Genomic DNA, 21,237 nt, shown 5'->3' on the forward strand with positions numbered 1-21,237 from the left:
TGGGACGATCGAGAAGAGATCCCGGCCCTCCTCTGTGTGATAAGCTTTCCTGTACTTGAAGAGTGTTATCACATCTCCCCTCAGTCTTCTCTTCTCCAGGCTAAACATGCCCAGTTCTTTCAGTCTCTCCTCATAGGGCTTTGTTTCCAGTCCCCTGGTCATCCTTGTTGCCCTCCTCTGAAACTGTTCCAGTTTGTCTGCATCCTTCTTGAAGTGCAGAGACCAAAACTGGATGCAGTACTCAAGATGAGGCCTAACCAGTACTGAATAAAGGGGAACTAATACTTCACGCAGTTTTGAAATGATACTTCTGTTAATGCAGCCTAATATAGCATTTACCTTTTTTGCAGCCACATCGCACTGTTGCCTCATATTTAGCTTGTGATCAATGACAATTCCAAGATCCTTCTCACATGTCATATTACTGAACCAAGTATCCCCCATCTTATAAGTGTGCATTTGGTTTCTTTTTCCTAAGTGTAGAACTTTGCATTTATCCCTGTTGAATTTCATTCTGTTGTTTTGAGCCCAATGCTCCAGCCTATCAAGGTCCCTTTGAATTTTCTTTCTGTCTTCTGCGGTATTAGCTGTGCCCCCCAATTTTGTATCATCTGCAAATATGAAAAGCATGTTCTGTGCCTCCTCATCCAAGTCCTTAATAAAAATGTTGAAGAGCACTGGGCCCAGGACCGAGCCCTGTGGTACCCCACGGGTTACTTCCGCCCAGTTTGAGAAGGAACCATTGATAAGCACTCTTTGGGTACAATTCTGGAGCCAACTGTGGATCCACCTGATAGTTGTACCATCCAGCCCACATTTAGCTAGCTTGCTAATCAGAATATCATGGGGCACTTTGTCAAAAGCTTTGCTGAAGTCAAGATATATTTATTTATTTATTTAGACTATTTCTATACCACTTAATATATAAAAATATCTCTAAGTGGTGTACAAGAAAAAAAGAACACAAGAAGTATTATAAAAAGTACACAATGAAGCCAGAATACAAATAAACTCATACTTAATATAAATTATTAACAAATAAATGTACCAACACAGCAAATTCCATCACACTTCCCCACTTATCCCTCCCCTGCTCTGTTCCAGCAACTTGGACGAGAGTCCTATTGTAAGCCATGGTGCATTCAACGAGGCTACCCTTCCGCCTCTGTTGCTTCAGTCTCCAAGACGACTTCGCAGTACTCTACCTCCTTGAGAAAGAGGCCGTCTGGCGGCACAATAGTGTTCTGGGGGTAAGCCATCAGGTCTCTGGTCTCCAGGGGCTCCTCTACATGGCAAGGTTGCAGCCAACAGCCACCAAGACGCTGGCCATGCACCACACCAAGGGTCTGCCCCCCACCACGGCCATACTTGCGCTGGGGTCTGCAAGTGCAACGAGGCTCCAGCTACTCCTCCTCCACCTCTTGCGCCACCAGGAGGGAATAGGGTCATCCCAAGACATTTTGCTGACTGAAGCAAATGACAAGATGGCACACCCTGTGAAAGAACACGCGGGCAGTTCGAACTCGGCCCCAACAAGCGGCGAGGACTGTAAAACAAGGCTTTCCTCATGAAGAAGAGCCTTATGGTGCAGGGAGAAGGAGGGGTCGGGTCAAGGTGGTCCTGTCTCCCTCTCACGGCTCCTGAGGCAGCGCCTTCCTCCTGCTTCTCCTGCAACTGCTGTTGCCTCCAGTTAGTAATGACGGCTCGGTATCTTTTCGAAGGGTTGGCGGAAGGCTCAAAGCAACTCTCTCCTCCCCATTTAGCAATTTCCTCTTTCCTTTTCTTATTCTGGTATAGTCGTTCGCCCTCACTCTTGGGGATTCCGTCAACACCGATGCCCTTGCCAGACCCATTGGACGAGGAAGCCGCTGAGGCCGCCGCCGCCACCATCTTAGCCCTTGTTAAGATAGCCCTTGCTATTATGTCCACAGCATTTCCACAGTCTACAAGGGAGGTTACCCAATAAAAAAAATGAGATAAGATTAGTTTGGCAGGATTTGTTCTTCATAAATCCGTGTTGGCTCCTAGTAATCACTGCATTGTTTTCAAGGTGCTTACAGATTGACTGCTTTATAATCTGCTCCAGAGTTTTTCCTGGGATTGATGTTAGGCTGACTGGTCTGTAGTTCCCTGTTTCCTCCTTTTTGCCCTTTTTGAAGATAGGGACAACATTAGCTCTCCTCCAGTCATCCAGCACTTCACCAGTTCTCCATGATTTCACAAAGATAATAGAGAGCGGTTCTGAGAGTTCTTCAGCCAGTTCCTTCAATACTCTAGGATGCAGTTTATTGGGCCCTGGAGATTTGAACTCGTTCAATGTGATTAGGTATTCCTTGACCATTTGTCTATCAATTTCAAGCTCCAATCCTGCCCTTTCTACTTCATGTTTCCCGGGAGGGTCATAGACCCTTTTTTGGGAGAAGGCTGAGCCAAAGTAGGAATTGAGCACTTCTGCCTTTTCTTTGTCATCTGTTATCATTTTGCCATCCTCATTGAGTAGCTGTGCCACCATTTCTTTTCTCTGTCTTTTACTATGGACATACCTAAAGAAGGCTTTTTTGTTGCTTTTAGCATCCCTCGCTAACCTCAGCTCATTCTCAGCTTTAGCCTTTCTGACACCATCCCTGCAATTCCGTGATACCTGCCTGTACTCTTCCTTTGTGGCCTGGCCTTCTTCCACTTCCTGTATGTGTCCTTTTTCATTTTAAGGTCAGCTCTAAGCTTTTGTGAAGCCAGATTGGCTTCTTCTGCTGTTCCCCCCCACCTTTTTTCCTTGTTGGAATTGCTTGCCATTGCGCTTTTAGAATTTCCTTTTTTAGAAACTCCCACCCATCTTGGACTCCTTTTCTCATTAGGGTGGCTTGCCATGGAACCATACTTACAATTGTTCTGAGTTTATTAAAATCAGCTTTCCTGAAGTCCAGGGTGTATGTATGGCTACTCTCAGCTTTTGCTTCTGTTAAAATCAAGAATTCAAGTATGGTGTGGTCACTTTCCCCCAGAGTTCCTGTAACCGCCACTTCATCCACCAAATCAACTCTATTGATTAGAATCAAATCCAGGTTGCTTCCTCCACTTTCTGTAGAAGAAAGTTATCTCCAATACAAGTCATAAATTTCTTGGAGGGGCCGTGTTTGGCAGAATTTGTCTCCCAACAGATATCGGGATAATTGAAGTCCCCATTACTACTACATCATGCCTCCTCAAAACATTGGCAATTTGCTTTTCAAAAGTTACATTCTCATCTTCTCCTTGATTGGGTGTTTGGTAGTAGACTCCAAGCACCACATTCCTTTTATTACTTGCCCCATTAATTTTAATCCAGATACTGTCGATGGAGCTACCAAGCTCATCTTCCTGTATTTCTGTGCAGGGACATATATTTTTAACATATAGCACAACTCCACCTCCTTTTTTATTCCTTCTGTTCTTTTTGAACAAGTTATATCCTTCAATTGCTGTATACCAGTCATGGGAGTCATCCCACCAAGTTTCAGTTATACCTATCAAGTCGTAATTACCCTCCTGTATTAAGAGTTCAAGTTCGTCCTGCTCGTTTCCCATGCTCTGCGCATTAGTATACAGACATTGAAGACCATGTGATTTATGGCTTGGCTTCCTTACTACTTTTTTCTGAGGACTGTTACTGGGCCCAATTAGAGCCAATCTCTCTGTTCCCATTACTGTGCACAAGCCTTCATCAGTCGTTACCACCAAGTTTACGTCTCCCCCTTAGGATTCAGTTTAAAGCCCTCCTGATGAACTTCTCCATGCTGTGGCCAAACACATTCTTCCCAGTCCTTGTGAGATGTAACCCATCACTTGCCAGCAGTCCATCTTCCAGGAAGCATAGCCCGTGGTCCCAGAATCCAAATATTTATTTATTTTTATTTATTTGTTTCATTTATAAACCGCCCATAGCGAGTGGCTCTCTGGGCGGTGTACAAAAGGTTAAAATACAAAATCACGATAAAATCAGCCTACAAACAATGAACAGAAGCAGGAACAAAAAAAAGATTTTTTTTTTAATTTATAACATAAACGCTTAAAATGCCTGGGAGCATAGCCGGAAAGATAGGAGCGTAGGCACCAGGCGTACTTCTTCGGGGAGGCTGTTCCACAGTTCGGGGGCCACTACAGAAAAGGCCCTAGATCGAGTAACTGTCCTCCGGGCTTCTCGATGGGTTGGTACCCGGAGGAGGGCCTTAGATGCTGAGCGAAGTTACCGGGTAGGTTCATAGCGGGAGAGGCGTTCCACAAGATATTGCGGTCCCACGCCGTGTAAGGCTTTATAGGTCAAAACCAGCACCTTGAATCTGGCTCGGAAACAAATAGGTAGCCAGTGCAAATGGCCAGAACAGGTGTTATATGCGCTGACCGGCTGGTCCTCGTCAGCAGTCTGGCTGCTGCGTTTTGCACTAGCTGAAGCTTCCGAACTGTCTTCAAGGGCAGCCCTACATAGAGTGCATTACAGTAATCCAGCCTAGAAGTTACCAGAGCATGAACAACTGAGGCGAGGTCATCCCTGTCCAGATAGGGGCGTAGCTGGGCTACCAACCGAAGGTGGTAGAACGCATTCCGTGCCACCGAGGCCACTTGCGCCTCAAGAGACAAGGAAGGATCGAAAAGAACCCCCAGACTACGAACCTGTTCCTTCAAGGGGAGTGTAACCCCATCTAGAACAGGGTAAACATCCACCATCTGAGCAGGGAAGGCACTCACCAACAGTGTCTCGGTCTTGTCTGGATTGAGTCTCAGTTTATTAGCTCTCATCCAGTCCATTATCGCGGTCAGGCAATGATTCAGCACATCCACAGACTCACCTGCAGAAGATGAAAAGGAGAAATAGAGCTGTGTGTCATCAGCGTACTGGTGGCAACGCACTCCAAAACTCCTGATGACGGCAAATCTCTCACGTCGGCACCACCTTCGTAGCCATTCATTCACACAGAGTATTTTTCTTTCCCTTTCTACTCCTCTTCTAAGTACTGGATGGATGAAAAAACTATCTGGAGCCCAAAGTCCTTGAGTTTCCTTCCCAGAGCTTCAAAGCCTGGTGTGATTTCTTCATACCTCTGTTTGGCAGTATCATTTGTTCCCACATGGATGAGGAGAAAGGGATACCTGTTGGTGGGCTTGATGAGTGATGGCAATCCTTCCGTCACATCTCTAATCCATCCTCCTGGTAGACAGCATACCTGGCGAGTCCACGGATCTTCTCTGCATACTCGGGTTTCGATCCCACGCAGTAGAGAGTCTCCTACTACTAGTACTCTTCTCTTCTTATTGTGGGACATGGTTTCATTGCCCCTGCTTGATTGAGCTTCAGCCTCTTGCTCATTGTCACACTGGGTCTCCTGTAATTCTTCCACCACAGGCTGTCCTCCAGTCTCATCCTTGAGTGGTTGAAAGCGGTTCCATAGTTGCACTGCTGAAGGGTGTCTTCTAGCTCTTCTGCTCCTGTCACCCTTTCCCATGGAGTTTCCTCCACTTCGTTGCTCCTCTCCAAAGCAGTCTCCTCTTCTGCTACCACATGTGATTGCTCTTCCACCTCCACTTCTCTTTGCTGCTGTTTTTCCAGTGTTCTAAGAACTCTTCATCTTCTCTTATAGTCCTCAGTGTGGCCACCCACCGTTCCAGGCCTCTCACTTTTTCTTCCAACAATGCCACGAGCTTGCACTTGTTGCATGTGTACGCCATGTTGTTCTCATGCAAGAAAACAAACATGGCACACACCTTGCAGGTCACAACCACTTGGGTATCCTTCCCATTCATACTCTCTTCTACCTTTTGCTTCTGACTACTTGTTTTGGAGTGGCCTGTTCTTTGTCCTGTCCTACTTCAGGGTAAACTTGAGAGTCCCACTGGTACACGGTGTGCTGTACAAGGAGAATTACTTTTAAAAAAATTTTTTAGGGACCTCCCCCTTGACCTCCCCTGTCAAACTCCTCTGTCAAACTCCTGTTTGCTCTCCCTGTTTGCTCGCTCTGTTTGCTCGCTCTCTGAAAGCTGGCTTGCTTATATCTCCTCACCTGTGGACCAACTGAGACAGCTCCCTCTGCTCTGCTCAGTTAGGAGTCAGGAAACAGAATCAGTATATTGGAAACCTCTTTGGGGTCACTATGTGATCTGAAGCTGGATGTAGATGCATTAAATAAATAAACAAATATCAAAATATTTATTTTGATCCTTTATTTAATTTATTTGACTGTTTTGTATTTGTTTTTGGTTATGTATTATTCTTTTATTGTACGTTGCCTAGAGTGACAGGATTCTACCTGCCAGATAGGCGTCTAATAAATTGCGGATAATAATAATAATAAAAATAAATTTTCTGGGAGGGCAGGAGCCAAATAGGAGCTGGTCAATCCAGGATGATGGAGGGAGGTATGCTGTCTAACCTCGCACTCTGCTGCAACTGAGTGAAAATAGTGCAGATGGAGACAGTCGTGGAAGCACAAATCCAAATGGTAGTTAGTCCCAACCAGGTCAGTGACTCACCTCCAGATCAATGGCTTTGCTGGGTCACCTCTTCCGATTCAGCAAGGTAGAATGGCTGATGATGAAACAGTTTTGGAAAAGGGGGAATCAAATACTTTTGGTCCCAACCAGACTAACGAAAAACCATTCATTAGTCAAGTTGGGACTGAAAGCATTTGATTGATATAGTGGGTTCCCAAATAGTATTCTATCTGGATTTTGGGAAAATACTAAGTTTCTTAGAACTTTGCCTGGATATGATGTTTGCTCCTTTTTAACAGGTTCTAGATGCAGAAAGAGGCATGTAGTGTTTGACTGAGTGGGGTTAACCCAAGAAATCAGAATAGCTGGTGCAGAATTAATGTTCAATTATTAAGAATCAGATGGGTTGGAGCAGTATAGCATTACCAGCAGAATCAAAACTAAATTATGAGATGTTGCAGGATCAGGACAAAGGGGATGGGTTGAAAGGCAGGGTCTAGGCTAGGGGAGTAGCTAACAGCATGTTCACAATGGGTTTTCATAAGTGAGCACAGAATTAGGGGAGTTGTCAGAAGTGCAATCCAGGTGATGTTCAGTGCAATCCAGGTGATGTTCAATGAACTACAGGACTATTACCATAGACAAGGAGCAGAGTAGAGGGAGCCAGGACCAAGACCGGGTGAGTTAAGCTAATGGTCCATGTAACCGAGCAAAGAGACCAGCTCAATGGAAAGCCCACAAGGAGGACATGAAGGCAGCACCTCCAGCCCACTGTTTGTCCCCCAGCATCTCATATTTGAAGATGTATGTGAAACATAGAAATTCCTTCTAGCTAATTTTGATAGGCCGATCCTCCATGAATGTCTCCAATCTCCGTTTAAAATCATCCAAGCCAGTGGTCATCACTACATCTGGTGACAGCGAAGTTGCGTTGTGTGAAGAAGGTAAGAACTAGGAACTGCACAGATTAAGATATTTGTAATGTATCCTGAACCAGAATGGGAACAGGACATAGATCAAGGCTGGGATGCTGGTGACTTCTTATGGCACCCATCTTTGGGCAGCAGGTTGAACTAATCTTCAGATCAGTTCCATCCTTACAGTTCATTGGTTACAAATGTAGACTGAGAAATGCTGCATTATACCTTCTGCCAGTGACAGCAAAGAGTTAAGCAGCATGGAGAAGTGGAATGGACACTCTCCAAGTGTGAGCCCATTCAGCGTATAGAAGATGTCACCCCAGACATGCAGAATGATCTCTGGAGCCTCTGAGACATTCCAGTCCTGGTGACTCATTTTATTTATAGCTCAAATAATGTGCCAGAGATAGCTCTGCCAGTTCTCCATTTTTAGTAACTTTGACCGCAGCACACCGGAGCAAACTAAGGGTCGTGCTTGTGATTCCCTTCCTCATTTAGGGTAAGTCACCCACCTTGCTGTACCTACTAGTGAATTATCTGCATAACAATAAAAGAAAATCTCTCACATATTTTTCTAAGGAGACAATAAAACTGCTGGTGTCTGGATTCTAGAGCAGTCCAGCAGACTTCCTGCAGTTTAAATCGTTTAAAAAGAAAAAGGAAAGAAAGAGTTGCTTTTGCTTTGCCAAATATATTGGTTTCAGAATAATTATAGATGTGGATTAAACATGAAAAGCAAAGGATTTAGTTGAGCTAAACTCTGATTCTTTCATTTGACCTTGGTCTTCTCTAACAAATGTCAATATTAAGGTTAGGACAATTCACTAGTGTAAACAAAGAGGAGAGGGTGATGTTTTGTAACCAGGAATATGCCTTAAGGGCTGACGTACATTTCAAGAGAAGCATTGTAGCTGTGTGGACTCGAAACAGTGTAACTGGGGCCAAATCCTGTATCATGGATTGGATAGAGCTTTGGACAGTGGCTGTGAATATCTGGGCTACAATCCCCATTCCGCTCTGAAGGTCACAGGATGATTTGAATCAGTCATTACTTCTCAGTCTAGTCTGTCTCATAGGGTTGCTGTGAGCAGGGTCAGCTCTGCCATGTAGCATGGTGAAGGCAGTGGTGCAGCTTGGTGATGTTAGGCCCTGGACTTACGCCCATGGCCATCTCAGGGGTGGGGTCTTATACCGTACACCCTGCCCTTGAGATGGCCATGAGCATTACTTCCGTTGTGAAACACACAATGCCATTCCACGCTTTACAAATGTGTGGGGAATCTTTTTAAGCCCATGGGCCACATTCCCTTCTGAGCAACCTTCCGGAGGCCACACACCACTGGTGGGTGGGGCCAGAAGCAAAAGTGGGTGGAGCAATGAATATCAGTGTTAGCTTAGTACAGTTGTACAGTCGGCTACTTTCTACACAAGCTCAAACACCTCTTTCTGTCCTCCATCCAGACAAGCAAGGGGCATGATCAGAGTTCAAGGATGCATTCCAGCCAGACAAAAGTGCTCCAGGAGGATGCAAAGCAAGCCCCATGAGGGTGTGGCCTGGGGAGAGGGGTTTGGCCTAGACAGATTCCCAAGGGCCAGAGACCAAAGGGCTGCCTGCAGCTCTGAGCCTGAGGTTCTCCGTCCCTGCTTACAACTTCTACATTTCTGTTAAGACGGAGCAACAAAGAAACAGTTTGGGGAAGGGCCATAGCTCAGTAGTAGAGCATCTGCTTAGCATGCAGAAGGTCCCAGGTTCAATCCCTGGCATCTCCAAGTAGGGCTGGGAGGGATTCCCTGCCTGAAACCCTGGAAAGCCACTGCCAGCCAGTGTAGACAATACTGAGCTAGATGTACTGATGGTCTGATTCTGTATAAGGCAGCTTCCTATGTTCCTAGTTTGCCAACCCTGATAAAAATTTCTCTGAACATGCGCACAGAGCCGGAACCGGGAATGATTGGCCCTTGGGCACCAGACTGCTGTGGGCCTGGGTCACTGTGATGCTCCCCAACCTCCCCCCCCCAAGCAGCCAGTGTGGGCTTAAATAGGCTCGGCAGCTCTTCCTTCCACTTCGTCTTCTCAGTGTGTTAGGTCACGCGTGCCTAGCATCATCCAAGATCTTAGGTGAAGGCAGGCATGCGTGTGCTAGCATGCTGATGTGATGATGTAGGAGGTGGAGCTGCCTGGACTATGTAAGCCCACACTGGATGCTTTGGGAAGCGGGGGTGTTGGCTGTGAGGGTGGACCTCCCATTCCGTGATCTGCTGCTGCATCTGCCTGGCCATAGATCATGCTCCGTGACCCAACACTGCTGTTGATCATGGAACAGCAGTTCCACCCTCCCAGCCCCCGCCTCAGGAGAGGCCTGGGCCTGGGCTCATCGTGGTTGCCCACTGGCACCAGGCCTGCATGCACATTTTAAACTGATTAAATCATAACACCATCATGATTATTGTAATAATAAAATGGATTTTGCTTCTGCTGCCCTGATGCTAAATGCATTTGCTTGCCAATGTGCCATTTTGTTGCAGAAAAGATAATATTTTTTAAAACTAAAACTATTAGAATAAGAATATATAACCATCTACATGACCAGCCACCTGCCTAGTTATAAAAAAGAGAAAGTAAGGATGCCGCAGCGGTCGGAATCAGGCCTGGTGGGTCCCAGCTTGCCTATTCTGGCTTAGCTGCTGATACTAGGCCTCTTTGCCATTGCCCCCATCAACTGCTTTTCTCTAATGGTCATCTGGAAACCCTGGACATCAGCCCCAAGCACACTACACTTTAGTGTTGATTGTCGAACCTAGTGGGGGAGTTGCCATTTGGGCTCTGTTTCAGGCAACAAAATGTTTTGAGCCAGCACTGGTTGTGAAGATCCACATGGAAGAAAGCCTGTGTGTACCACCCTGAACTCTGTTGAACTTTGTTGGTTCATCTCCAAGTAGTAGCGAAGTATACAGATTCTGCTGTTGGGAATAGAGCCATCCCAAGGCATTTTGCTGACTGAAGCAAATGACAAGATGGCACACCCTGTGAAAGAATAGGACTTTCTGCCATTTTGTTTTGCAAAACTTGGATTTAAAATGGTTGTTTTCTTTTAAGGGTCCTCATGCACAGGAGGGACAAAAGTTAAAAGTACAGGGCAATGTTTTGCTCACAAAGTTGTTCATGGGGTGTGGGTGTCAAAGGTTTAAGGGGAGGTTTTGTTCAGGTAGTTTTGCATGGGATGGTCAAAGAATCATGGCCACTTGCACATCACAAAAAGAGGACTTGTACTTACATAAACTATATGTATAGATTCAAATTTAGAAATACAACATACCTCATCATGGTAGAGAAGACTGTGGCTCTTGACCTGTGTGCCTGCTTGGTCTGTTCAAGGACCCTGCCCTCCCTTTTCATGGTTCTTTTTCTTTAAACTGCACTTGGACCAGATAGCATTTCAGATATAGGATCTCTTCAGATAGCACACTGTTCTTTTTAAAGTAGGACACATGACTACTCTACACTTGGCTAAGGATGGACTAATCTGTCAGTTTTGGTTTCTCTCATATTCTCAATTTTTCCCCCAATCTCGAGTTCCCCACATTTCTGTATCAGTTTGCAATTTTTTTTTAAAAAAAGTCATCATCATTCACCAACATTTTAGTGTGCATTTATCCTAATATGCACGGTTTTGTATGCAATCTTGTCTAATAGACATTTTTTCAGAGCAATTTCCCCTAATATCATGCAGTTTTGTTTGTTATTTTCACCAATATATGCCTGTTTATGGCCAATTTCCCCTAATATACCCATTCTTGTACACATCTTCTAGCTGAAGAACTGCATCACAAAAGTAAGAGAACTGCGAATTTCAAAGGATAGCATGTTTCAGTTCACCCATTGTTTTAGGAAGTGCAAATTAGGTACATGTGGCTCTTTGTCCTCAATCATCTCACTGCTGCCCCTGCCCACCTCAGTATCTGCCACATGAGTGGCCACCACACTCTTCCTGTTGGTTGGATTGGCCCTGGGTTGGGGGACCATTTGTGTCCTGGGCTAATTTGTTTTCTGTATTTCCACATCCTGAGAAGAGTCAGATATTGATTCAAGGGATAACAGGGATTTCCCACAAAGTTTTGAAAATGTCAGAGTTGATGTTAACTCTAACCTGGTGATTTGAAACATAACTTGAAGCAGTTATTGAGATATCCAGAAAGCACAGAGTTTCCATCTTAAAAGATTGATCCCTTCCTCTGTGGCTGAACTTCCTGGAAAAAAAACCTGCCTCTAGCCAGCAGACACAATTTCTTTCTTTCTGTTCTGTTTTCTTTGGAACAAGACACTTATTGTGTGTATGAGAGTGGGTGTTTTGGAGAATTCACATATTATTTATAAGAAAATATGTGAAAGTAGAAGTAGTGCAATATCTTTTGGCAGGACCATTTTAAACATCAAAAATAGTGAGCAAGCTTGTGAGTTTGCCAGAATTCTTCTTCAGGTTAGAAGTTAAGTGTAAAAAATAAAAAAACCAGGGGGAGGGGTAGAGTTGCATGGTGAGAAACCCTCCTCCCAGTCTGCAGTTTGTAATAGTCGTAAGATGGATTGTTTGTGTGTGTCACACACAGTACCCTTTGGTGAGCCTGCACTTACATAAGAACATAAGAAGAGCCTGCTGGACCAGGCCAAAGGCAACCTTTTCTAGTCCAGCAACCTGTTCTCACATTGTCCAACCAGATGCTTATTGGGAAGCCCAGAAGCGGGACCTGAGCGCAAGAGCACTCTTCCGCCTGGGGCTTCAAGAAGTTGATATTCAGAAGCATACTTCCTCCAACCATGGAGACAGAGCATAGCCTTCATGGCTAATAGTTATTGATAGCTGTTATCCTCCATGAATTTGTCTAATCTTTTAAAGCCATCCAAGTTGGGAGTGAATTCCACAGTTTAACTATATGCTGTGTGAAGAAGTACTTTCTTTTGTCTGTTCATGAATTTATTTATTTATTTATTTATTATCTGATTTACATCCCACCCTTCCTCTAGCAGGAGCCCAGGGCGGCAATGAATGAATGAATGAAAATTTTATTACAGTCATAAGACCAGCATACAGGGTGGCAAACAAAAGCACTAAAAACACTTTAAAACATCATAAAAACAGACTTTGAAATACACTAAACAAAACATCCTTAAAAACATTTTTTTTAAAAAGCTTTCAAGACATCTTTTTTAAAAAGGTTAAAAACATTTTGTTTTTTGTTTTTTTAAGTTTTGAAAACATATTAAAAAGCAATTCCAACACAGACGCAGACTGGGACAAGGTCTCAACTTAAAAGGCTTGTTGAAAGAGGAAGGTCTTCAGTAGGTGCGGAAAAGATAACAGAGATGGCGCCTGCTTAATATTTAAAGGGAGGGAATTCCACAGGGTAGGTGCCGCCATGCCAAAGGTCCATTTCTATTTGGACAGAACGGACCTCCTGATAAGATGGCATCTGCAGGAGGCCCTCACCTGCAGAGTGCAGTGGACTGGGTATATAAGTGATAAGATGGTCTTATCAGATATCTTGCTTCCAAGCTGTATAGGGCTTTGTACACCAAAACCAGAACCTTGAACTTGGCCCGTTAGCAAATGGGCAGCCAGTGCAATTCTTTCAGCAGTGGGATGACATGTTGGCGATACCCTGCCCCAGTGAGCAGACTCATTGCTGCATTTTGCACCAGCTGCAGCTTCTGGACCAACCTCAAGGGCAGTCCCACATAGAGCGCATTCTTTAATCCAGCCTGGAGGTTACCAGTGCGTGGAAAACAGTGGTCAGGCTATCCCAGTCCAGAAATGGCTGCAGCTCTCTTACGAGCCAAAGCTGGTAAAAGGCACTCCTAGCCACTGAAGTTTCCTGGGCCTCTAGTGACAAAGATAGATCTAGGACCACCCCCAGACTATGGACCTGCTCTTTCAGAGGGAGTACAACCCCATCCAAAGCAGGCAACTGACCAATTATCTGAACTCAGGTACCACCAACCCACAGCTCCTCCATCTCGCTAGGATTCAGACTCAGTTTACTGGCCCTCATCCAGCCTATGACCGAGTCCAGGCAGCGATCCAGGGCTTGCACGGCCTCTCCCAATTCAGATGTTACAGAGAAATAGATCTGGGTATCGTCAACGTACTGCTGACACCTTGCCCCAAATCTCCTGATGACTGGTCCCAAGGACTTCATATAGATGTTAAACCGCATGTGGGACAAGATGGTACTCTGCAAGACCCCACAGCGCAACTGCCAGGGGGCCAAAAGACAATCACCCAATGCTATTCTTTGAAAACAACCTTGGAGATAGGATCAGAAACACTGTAAAACAGTGCCTGCAATACCCATCTCACCAAGTTGGCTCAGAAGGATACCATGGTCAATGGTATCAAAAGCCGCTGGGAGATCAAGTAAGAGTAACAGGGTCACACTCCCTCTGTCCTTCTCCCGATAAAGGTCATCCATCAGGGCGACCAAGGCTGATTCAGTCCCATAACCAGGCCTGAACCCAGACTGGAATGGGTCAAGATAATCTGTTTCATCCAAGAGTACTTGCAATTGCTGCGCCACAACCCTCTCAATCACCTTCCCTCAGAAGGGGGTATTTGCAACTGGGTGGTAATTGTCGCAGACCAATAGGTCTAGGGTGGGCTTTTTCAGGAGTGGTCGAATCACCGCCTCTTTCAGGGCGGCTGAAACCACTCCCTCCCGCAATGATGCTTTGACCACACCCTGGATCCACTCAGTCAAACCCCCTCAGCAAGCTTTAATAAGCCAAGAAGGGCAAGGGTCGAGAGGACACATTGCTGGCCGCATCATTGCAAGCACCTTCTCTACATCATCAGGCCACTTCAGCTGAAATTGTTCCCAAGAAGTTGCAGCAGATGTTTCACTGGACACCTCATTGGGGACTACAGTAGGTGTGGATAGAGCATCAAGACTGCTATGGAGGTAAGCAACTTTACCCTCAAAGTGCCTTGCAAATAATTCAGATTGGGCCTCCGAAGGGTCTAAAACTTCATTTCCCTGAGTTGATATCAACAGATCCCTGACAATACGGGAAAGTTCCACTGGATAGCTACTTAAGGATGTGATGGAGGCACAGAAATGGGCCTTCTTCGCCACCCTCACTGCCACACAGTAGGCATGGTTATGATGTTTTACTCGTACCCAATCAGCCTCACAGCACGTTTTCCCCCACTTGCGCTCTAGCCGTCGTTCAGCCTAAATCTTCCAATATTCAGCTTTATTGGATGTTCTAGAGTTGAGAGAGGGATATTTTTTTTCTCTATCCACTTTCTTTATGCCATGCATAGTTTTATACACGTCTGTCGTGTCACCTCTAACTTGCCTTTTCTTGAAACTAAAAAGCCCCAAATGCTGCCACTTTTCCTCACCAGGGAGTCACTCCATTCCCTTGATCATTTTGGCTGCCTTTTTCTGAACCTTGTTCGATTCTACAATATCCTTTCTGAGGTGAAGCAACCAGAGCTGTACGCATGTTCTGAATGTGGCTGCACCATAGATTTGTACAACAGCATGATGATATCAGCAGTTTTATTTTCAGTACCTTTCCTAATGATCCCTAGTATGGAATTTGCCTTTTTCACAGCTGCCACATGGAAGGTAGGCTCTATTGAGGCCACGGCAGCAGCTGCCTACTGGCAAAAGTGGCTCGCTGGGTGGCTTGCGGGACCTGTTGCTTACCAGGAGGGAGAGAAGGAAGGGCGGTCTGGTGAAAACACATTGGCAAGAGTGCCAGGTTGGCTTTGCCAGTGCATTTGTACTGTACAGACCTCCCCCCACCTCACTTCCCCTCCCTCTCAGTAAGCAACAGCGACCCACCTGCCAGGAAGCTAGACAGCGGCTCTGCCCTACATACTAATGTCAGAGCTGAGAGATTATTACAGATCTCCCACTATCTTATCTAGCTTGGCTCTCTTTTTGCTGTCTCTCTGACACTAGTTACAGCACAGCAGTCTAGGGGTGCTGAACTTTTTTGGACCAGTGGGTCAGATCTTTATCTCTCCCCACCCTGCAAGCCAACTTTTACTGGTGGGCAGAGCAACACATATGTCAGTCATCTGAAGTTATAATGCCATATGGTGACTGATAGGTGGGTGGTCCTGCTCATAAGAACATAAGAACATAAGAAGAGCCTGCTGGATCTGGCCAGTGGCCCATCTAGTCCAGCATCCTGTTCTCACAGTGGCCAACCAGGTGCCTGGGGGAAGCCCACAAGCAGGACCCGAGTGCAAGAACACTCTCCCCTCCTGAGGCTTCTGGCAACTGGTTTTCAGAAACATGCTGTCTCTGACTAGGGTGGCAGAGCACAGCCATCATGGCTAGTAGCCATTGATAGCCCTGTCCTCCATGAATTTGTCTAATCTTCTTTTAAAGCCGTCCAAGCTGGTGGCCATTACTGCATCTTGTGGGAGCAAATTCCATAGTTTAACTATGCGCTGAGTAAAGAAGTACTTCCTTTTGTCTGTCCTGAGGGCTGGTGCTATCATTAGGCAACTAGGCAGCCGCCTAGGGCGCAGACCTCAGAGGGGCTCAGTACTGAACGTTGAGGGGCACAGTTTTATACAGATTAGTTTTTTTAACCCTTGGAAAAAATGCAACTGAAATAAATTTAGCAGTTTCAAGTTTTGTGCTTTTCATTTTTTCTACAAGACATCTGTTTTTGAAAATTGAAGTTAGCAAAAAAAAATTTTGGGGAGTGCAAGTAGTTAGCCTTGCCTAGGGCACAAAATAGCCTGGCACTGGCACTGCTGCTCATTTGTCAAAGTTGGCCCATGGGGTGGAGAGAAGACTCTGCTTCATCAGTCCATTCCCCAGGGAACACGTGGGCAAAGCAGTACCCAGCAGGATTGAACCCTCTGCTCACCAGCTGATGAGCAGAGGGTTGAATCCTGCTGGCTGTAGGGATTTGCTTTACCAGCACATTCCCCACAAGGAATGCACTGGCAAAGTAACACCCCGAAGGATTAAACTCGACCCATCAGCTGACACTACCCAGTGTAGATAGGTAGCTGTGGTTTAGGGGCAATGGCCTTGTAGGCCAACTTAGCCCTTCCTGGCAGGTCAGCATTGGCCTGCAGGCCAAAATTCCCCACTAGTGCACTAGTACCTCATAAGGTAGAGACCAGAAGTAAAGAAAAAGGTAGGTCATCCTTATATGAGCAAAGCTGGAGATCACTTGTAAGTTAAGCTTCAAGGTGTAAAACACAGAATTCCTCTGTTCAAATATCTTAGTCCAATACTATTGAGGAAAGGACCATAGTTCAGTGGCAAAGCGTCTGCTTTGCATACAGAAGGTCCCAGTGTCAATCCCCGATATTGCCAGGTAGGGTTGGAAAAGAATCCCTATCTGAAACCCAGTCAGTGTAGATAATGAGCCAGATGGATCAGTACTAAACTAGATGGTGTATAAGATAGCTTCCCATATTCCTATGTCTGTGCTGGCTATGGCTATTTCTTGTGAATGCCCCACAACAGGCGTTAATGCAACCATCTCAGGAATTATCACCAGTCTGCCACTGTAAAAGGTTAAAGGTGCACCCATGTAATATATGTTTAAGCTCTAATTATCACTGACTATAATTTTTGCATTTCATTGCCGTCTAACTCTCACCTTACAATATTCACTTCATGCATTTGACAAAGTGGACTTGAGTCTATGAAACACACAAATAAAGCCCTTCCTGTGGTTAATCAATAAGTAACACAGAGAGATGCTCTGTGTTACTGTTTTGCCTCTGTTTTGCTACTCATTTTGCATATAATACGTGGTCACAAAAATCTACTCTACGACATTAATATTCCTCATGCTTTTCCCCCCACATATGAAACTAAAAGTATTTTCCCGCTCCTTTTGCCCTGTTTGTGCCCATTTGCAAATGTTGTTAATGTAAGGCAGAAAGTGAAACAGTTATTTTTAAATCAAATGATACATTCTAGTCAGTGACAATTTTTACATTTGCATTACAGGCCTGGGAAATGCAGAAACCACTTTTGGCTTCATGTGTGTGAAAACACCCTGATAGGGCTCCCATGTAGCTGGTGTGAAGTCAGTCTGAATTACTTTTTCTTTTGAAGCTCAGATTGTGCTCATGAAGGGGAATTTGAACGAATGAACATATGCAAAGGAGTTCTGGTGTGTTTGGGGGAGAGGGGTGGGAAAAGGAAGGGGGATGTCGCGATGCAACCATGCTAATACCTTGCTTATGAATATTGAGGAAAGATTGTAATGGCTGCTTCTAGATGGTCTGTTTATTGAACATTCATCCTGATTTGTTTGCAGGGCAATTGGACGATGTTGGCTATTTAATGAGCATTCATTCTGATTTGTTTATGGGGAGGGAGATTAGATGATGTTGCATCAAAGCAAGTGTTATCCCACACTTTCCAGTGCATTCTTCCATCCCTTTCCTTATCACAAAACATCTGATCTTTTGGGGAAGTGGGTTTGTTTCACAAGACTTTCAAATCAGCTATAACTGAGCAACCTGAATTTGCTGGTATGTGATTTAATCCTACCCGAAAATAGGGACAGGCTAGAAACTCCTCCCCCCTCCCCCTCTCAGGAACTGGCAGTGATGCTTGGGATGGGAAAGGCAGGTCAACAACGGCACCTTGCCTGTGTTGCTCCATCAACAGATATTGGCTGCAAGCATCTTGCAAAGAATTTTTGGGTTTCTTTATGCACCAACTGAAAGCTGTGGGTGTGGTAGAACAAATGACTCAATTCTAAGTGCTGGCTTTAACTTTTAAAGCACAAAATGGCTTGTGGTCAGGTTACCTGAAATACTACCTCCTTCTACATTTACCTTCCTGGATCCTAAGATCTTCATTAAAGGCCCTTCAGAGGGTGCCTCCACCAATACCTTGGCCTTTTCACTGGTGGTGCTCTGGTTATGGAATCCATCCTCAGAGGGGCTCAGCTGGTGTCTATGTTATGGTGTTTACAGCACTAGGTGAAGAACTTATTACAGGCATTTTAAGATCATTGAAATATCTTCAGTGATTTGTTTGTAAAGGTATGCTCTGCTACGGATGGTTTTGTATATTTATTTCATTTTGTATTGTGCTTTTATTCTGTTTGATCTTTTTAGGGTTGCATTTATTTTTAATTGGCTTTTATATTTTATTGTTAAGCATCCAGAGGGCACCCAGAGGGCATTGGTAACTGGGCGGTATACTACAGATGAATCTGAGAAACTGGATGTGATCATTCTGATTTTGACCACCAGGGGTCTCAGTGACACCTAATTGCTGACTGTTTTTAGTGTTTGGATGCTGCGGTCAATTATTGTTTTCTTGTTTGTTGTTTGATTTTAATTTATTTTTTCTGAGCAGCCCTGAACATTTCTACTTCAGAGAGAGTATAAAGAACTTTTAAATAAATAAAAATAGAGAAAGGTTACAGCCCAGCCTTCTCCTGGACATACGAACATGCAATCTCCACTGCAGCCGCCTGCAGTTGGAAATGATGACAGTCCAGGGTTTTATCACTTTTGCTATTTTTTGAGCTGAGAGAGGCAGCATCAGCTCTTGATTCCACTATTCGTTCTCTATTGTTATGGATCCATAGCCATGATGGACATGTTCTGCCTCGGCTGTTGGAGGCAGTATGCATCTGAATATCAGTTGTTGGGAATCACAAGTCAGGAAAGTGTTATTGCACTCTGAACCTGCTTGTGGGCTTCCCATTGGTTGGGAACCTCTGGTTGGCCATTTTGAGAACAGGTGCTGGACGAAATGGGCCTTTGGCCTGATCCAGCAGGGCTTTTCTTATTTATTTAATTATACAGCCATGGGAGTGGCTGTATACTATAGCCAGCATGTAGCTCAATGTTAGAGTTTCTGCTTTGCATGCAGAAGGTCCCGGGATTAATTCCCAGTATTTCCAGGTAGGGCTGGAAAAGACCCCAGCCTGAAACTCTGAAAAGCCTCTGCCAATCAATGTTGACAACACTGAGATAGATGGACCATTGGTCTGATTCAGTATAAGGCAGCTTTGCTTGTTCCTAAATTCTGCTGGAAGATCTTAGATTAGCCATAACTTCAATCTCAGTTGATCCTTCTGTTCAGGGCCGGTGCCAGGCATGACTGGGTCCTTAGGCATGAGCCTGCCCTGGGCCTGCAGCACTGTGAGGCCAAACACTCCTGTTCAATACAGGGGGTGTGGGGCTTAAATAAGCCCGCCCGCCCCACCCAGAGCTTGGAAAAGTTACTTTTTTGAACTACAACTCCCATCAGCCCAATCCAGTGGCCATGCTGGCTGGTGCTGATGGGAGTTGTAGTTCAAAAAAGTAACTTTTCCAAGCTCTGGCCCCACCTTCCTGTCACATCAGCACATCTGGGCACACGCACCAGGCGTTGTACACACATGCCTGCCATCACCCAAGATGATGGCGGAGACCTCAACCCTTTAGGGATGCCCCCACAGTCATGTTAGGTGATGGCAGACCTGTGTGTGCAGCACATGGTGCATGTGCACGGATGCACTGACATGACAGGTAGGTGAGGTGGGCAGGCTTACTTAAGCCCCATGCCGCCTGTATTGGGCGTGGGGGTCCATGGGAGCTCCTGCTTTGCGATCCTCGGCAGCCTCAGGTCCCTGAGTCCTGCAACCCAACACTGTTGCACCTGACACTGCTGTGGATCACTGAGCAGGAGCTTCACCATCCTGCTCTAAGGAGGGCCCCCTCAAGGGCTCCTCTGTGCTTCAGGGGCTGTCAACCGCAGCCCAACCTGGCCACCCACTGGTGTCGCCCTGCTTCTGTTAAATGGGGGTAAAAAATACTCCTTTTAGGGTTGCCCTGGGTGTGAATCAATAATGCTAGCAATATCAGAGAATATCACTGAGATTCTCTTTCACATTTAGGGTTGCAAACCAATCTGTATTTTACTGGTATCACAAGTATAACTGGTATAACAATTTTGGGCTGGTCCTTAATGTTCTTACATATAGCTAAAGATCTTTATTCAGGGCTTCTGGAGGGACTCACAGCAAAGGCAGTAACAGAGGCAAATAACATGTATTATCTTAGACATAAGCCATTAATAATGTTTTATCCAAATCACATACAGAAGGATTTTTCATACATAGCTAAATTTATAAATCACCATCACAGAATGGAACTAACACAGTAAACACAAAATGTAAACCCCCCCCCCCAAAGTTCTTAACTGCCACCACACAGTCTCTTTCTCTCTCTCTAGAAGGGTCTTGCTGACGTAGCTGATAGCCACAGGGAAAACTGCTTCTTTTCTTTCACCTCAGCTTCTTTTTAAAAATGCACTGCCTTCAAGTTGATTCCAACTTATGGCAACCCTATGAATAGGGCTTTCATGGTAAGCGGTATTCAGAGGTGGTTTACCATTGCCTTCCTCTGAGGCCGAGAGGCAGTGACTGGCCCAAGATCACCCAGTGAGCTTCATGGCTGTGTGGGGATTTGAACCCTGGTCTCCCAGGTCGTAGTCCAACACCTTAACCACTACACCACACTGGCTCTCTTCAGCTTCTTTAGATGGGTGAAAAATGGACTGCCTTCAAGTCGATCCAGACTTATGGCTACCTATGAATAGGGTTTTCATGGTAAGCAGTATTCAGAGGGAGTTTACCATTGCCTCTCTCTGAGGCTAGTCCTCCCCAGCAGACTAGGGCCTGCTCAGCTTGCCACAGATGCACAAGCCAGTACCTGCAAAATAATTAGGAGCCCTTATAATACATTAAAAAAACATAGACGGGGACTTATAATATTGAGGAACTTCAAATATTATTTAAAATATAAATACATATTTAAAATAAACTTCACTGCCAACCTGTTAATGCCAACCTGTTAAC

The 21,237-nt window shown here is 45.2% G+C and overlaps 1 protein-coding gene and 1 non-coding gene across 5 annotated transcripts in view; both read left to right on the plus strand.

The window, feature by feature from the left end:
* RIN3 (Ras and Rab interactor 3) overlaps nucleotides 1-21,237 on the plus strand; it is a 130,126-nt gene that overhangs the window by 47,131 nt on the left and 61,758 nt on the right. The window contains exon 2 of one of the 4 annotated variants that reach the window (XM_061611993.1): nucleotides 14,228-14,333. The exons of the other annotated variants lie outside the window; for them this stretch is intronic. Coding sequence (XP_061467977.1) covers nucleotides 14,328-14,333 — 6 coding nt within the window. The 5' untranslated portion in view covers nucleotides 14,228-14,327. The remainder of the gene's footprint in view (nucleotides 1-14,227; nucleotides 14,334-21,237) is intronic. 4 annotated transcript variants of the gene reach the window in all.
* TRNAA-AGC (transfer RNA alanine (anticodon AGC)) lies at nucleotides 9,082-9,152 on the plus strand. The gene has a single exon. It is a non-coding gene; the product is annotated as a tRNA-Ala (tRNA).

Source organism: Rhineura floridana, chromosome 2, assembly GCF_030035675.1.
Source record: "Rhineura floridana isolate rRhiFlo1 chromosome 2, rRhiFlo1.hap2, whole genome shotgun sequence".
NCBI classification, from domain to species: Eukaryota; Metazoa; Chordata; class Lepidosauria; order Squamata; family Rhineuridae; genus Rhineura; species Rhineura floridana.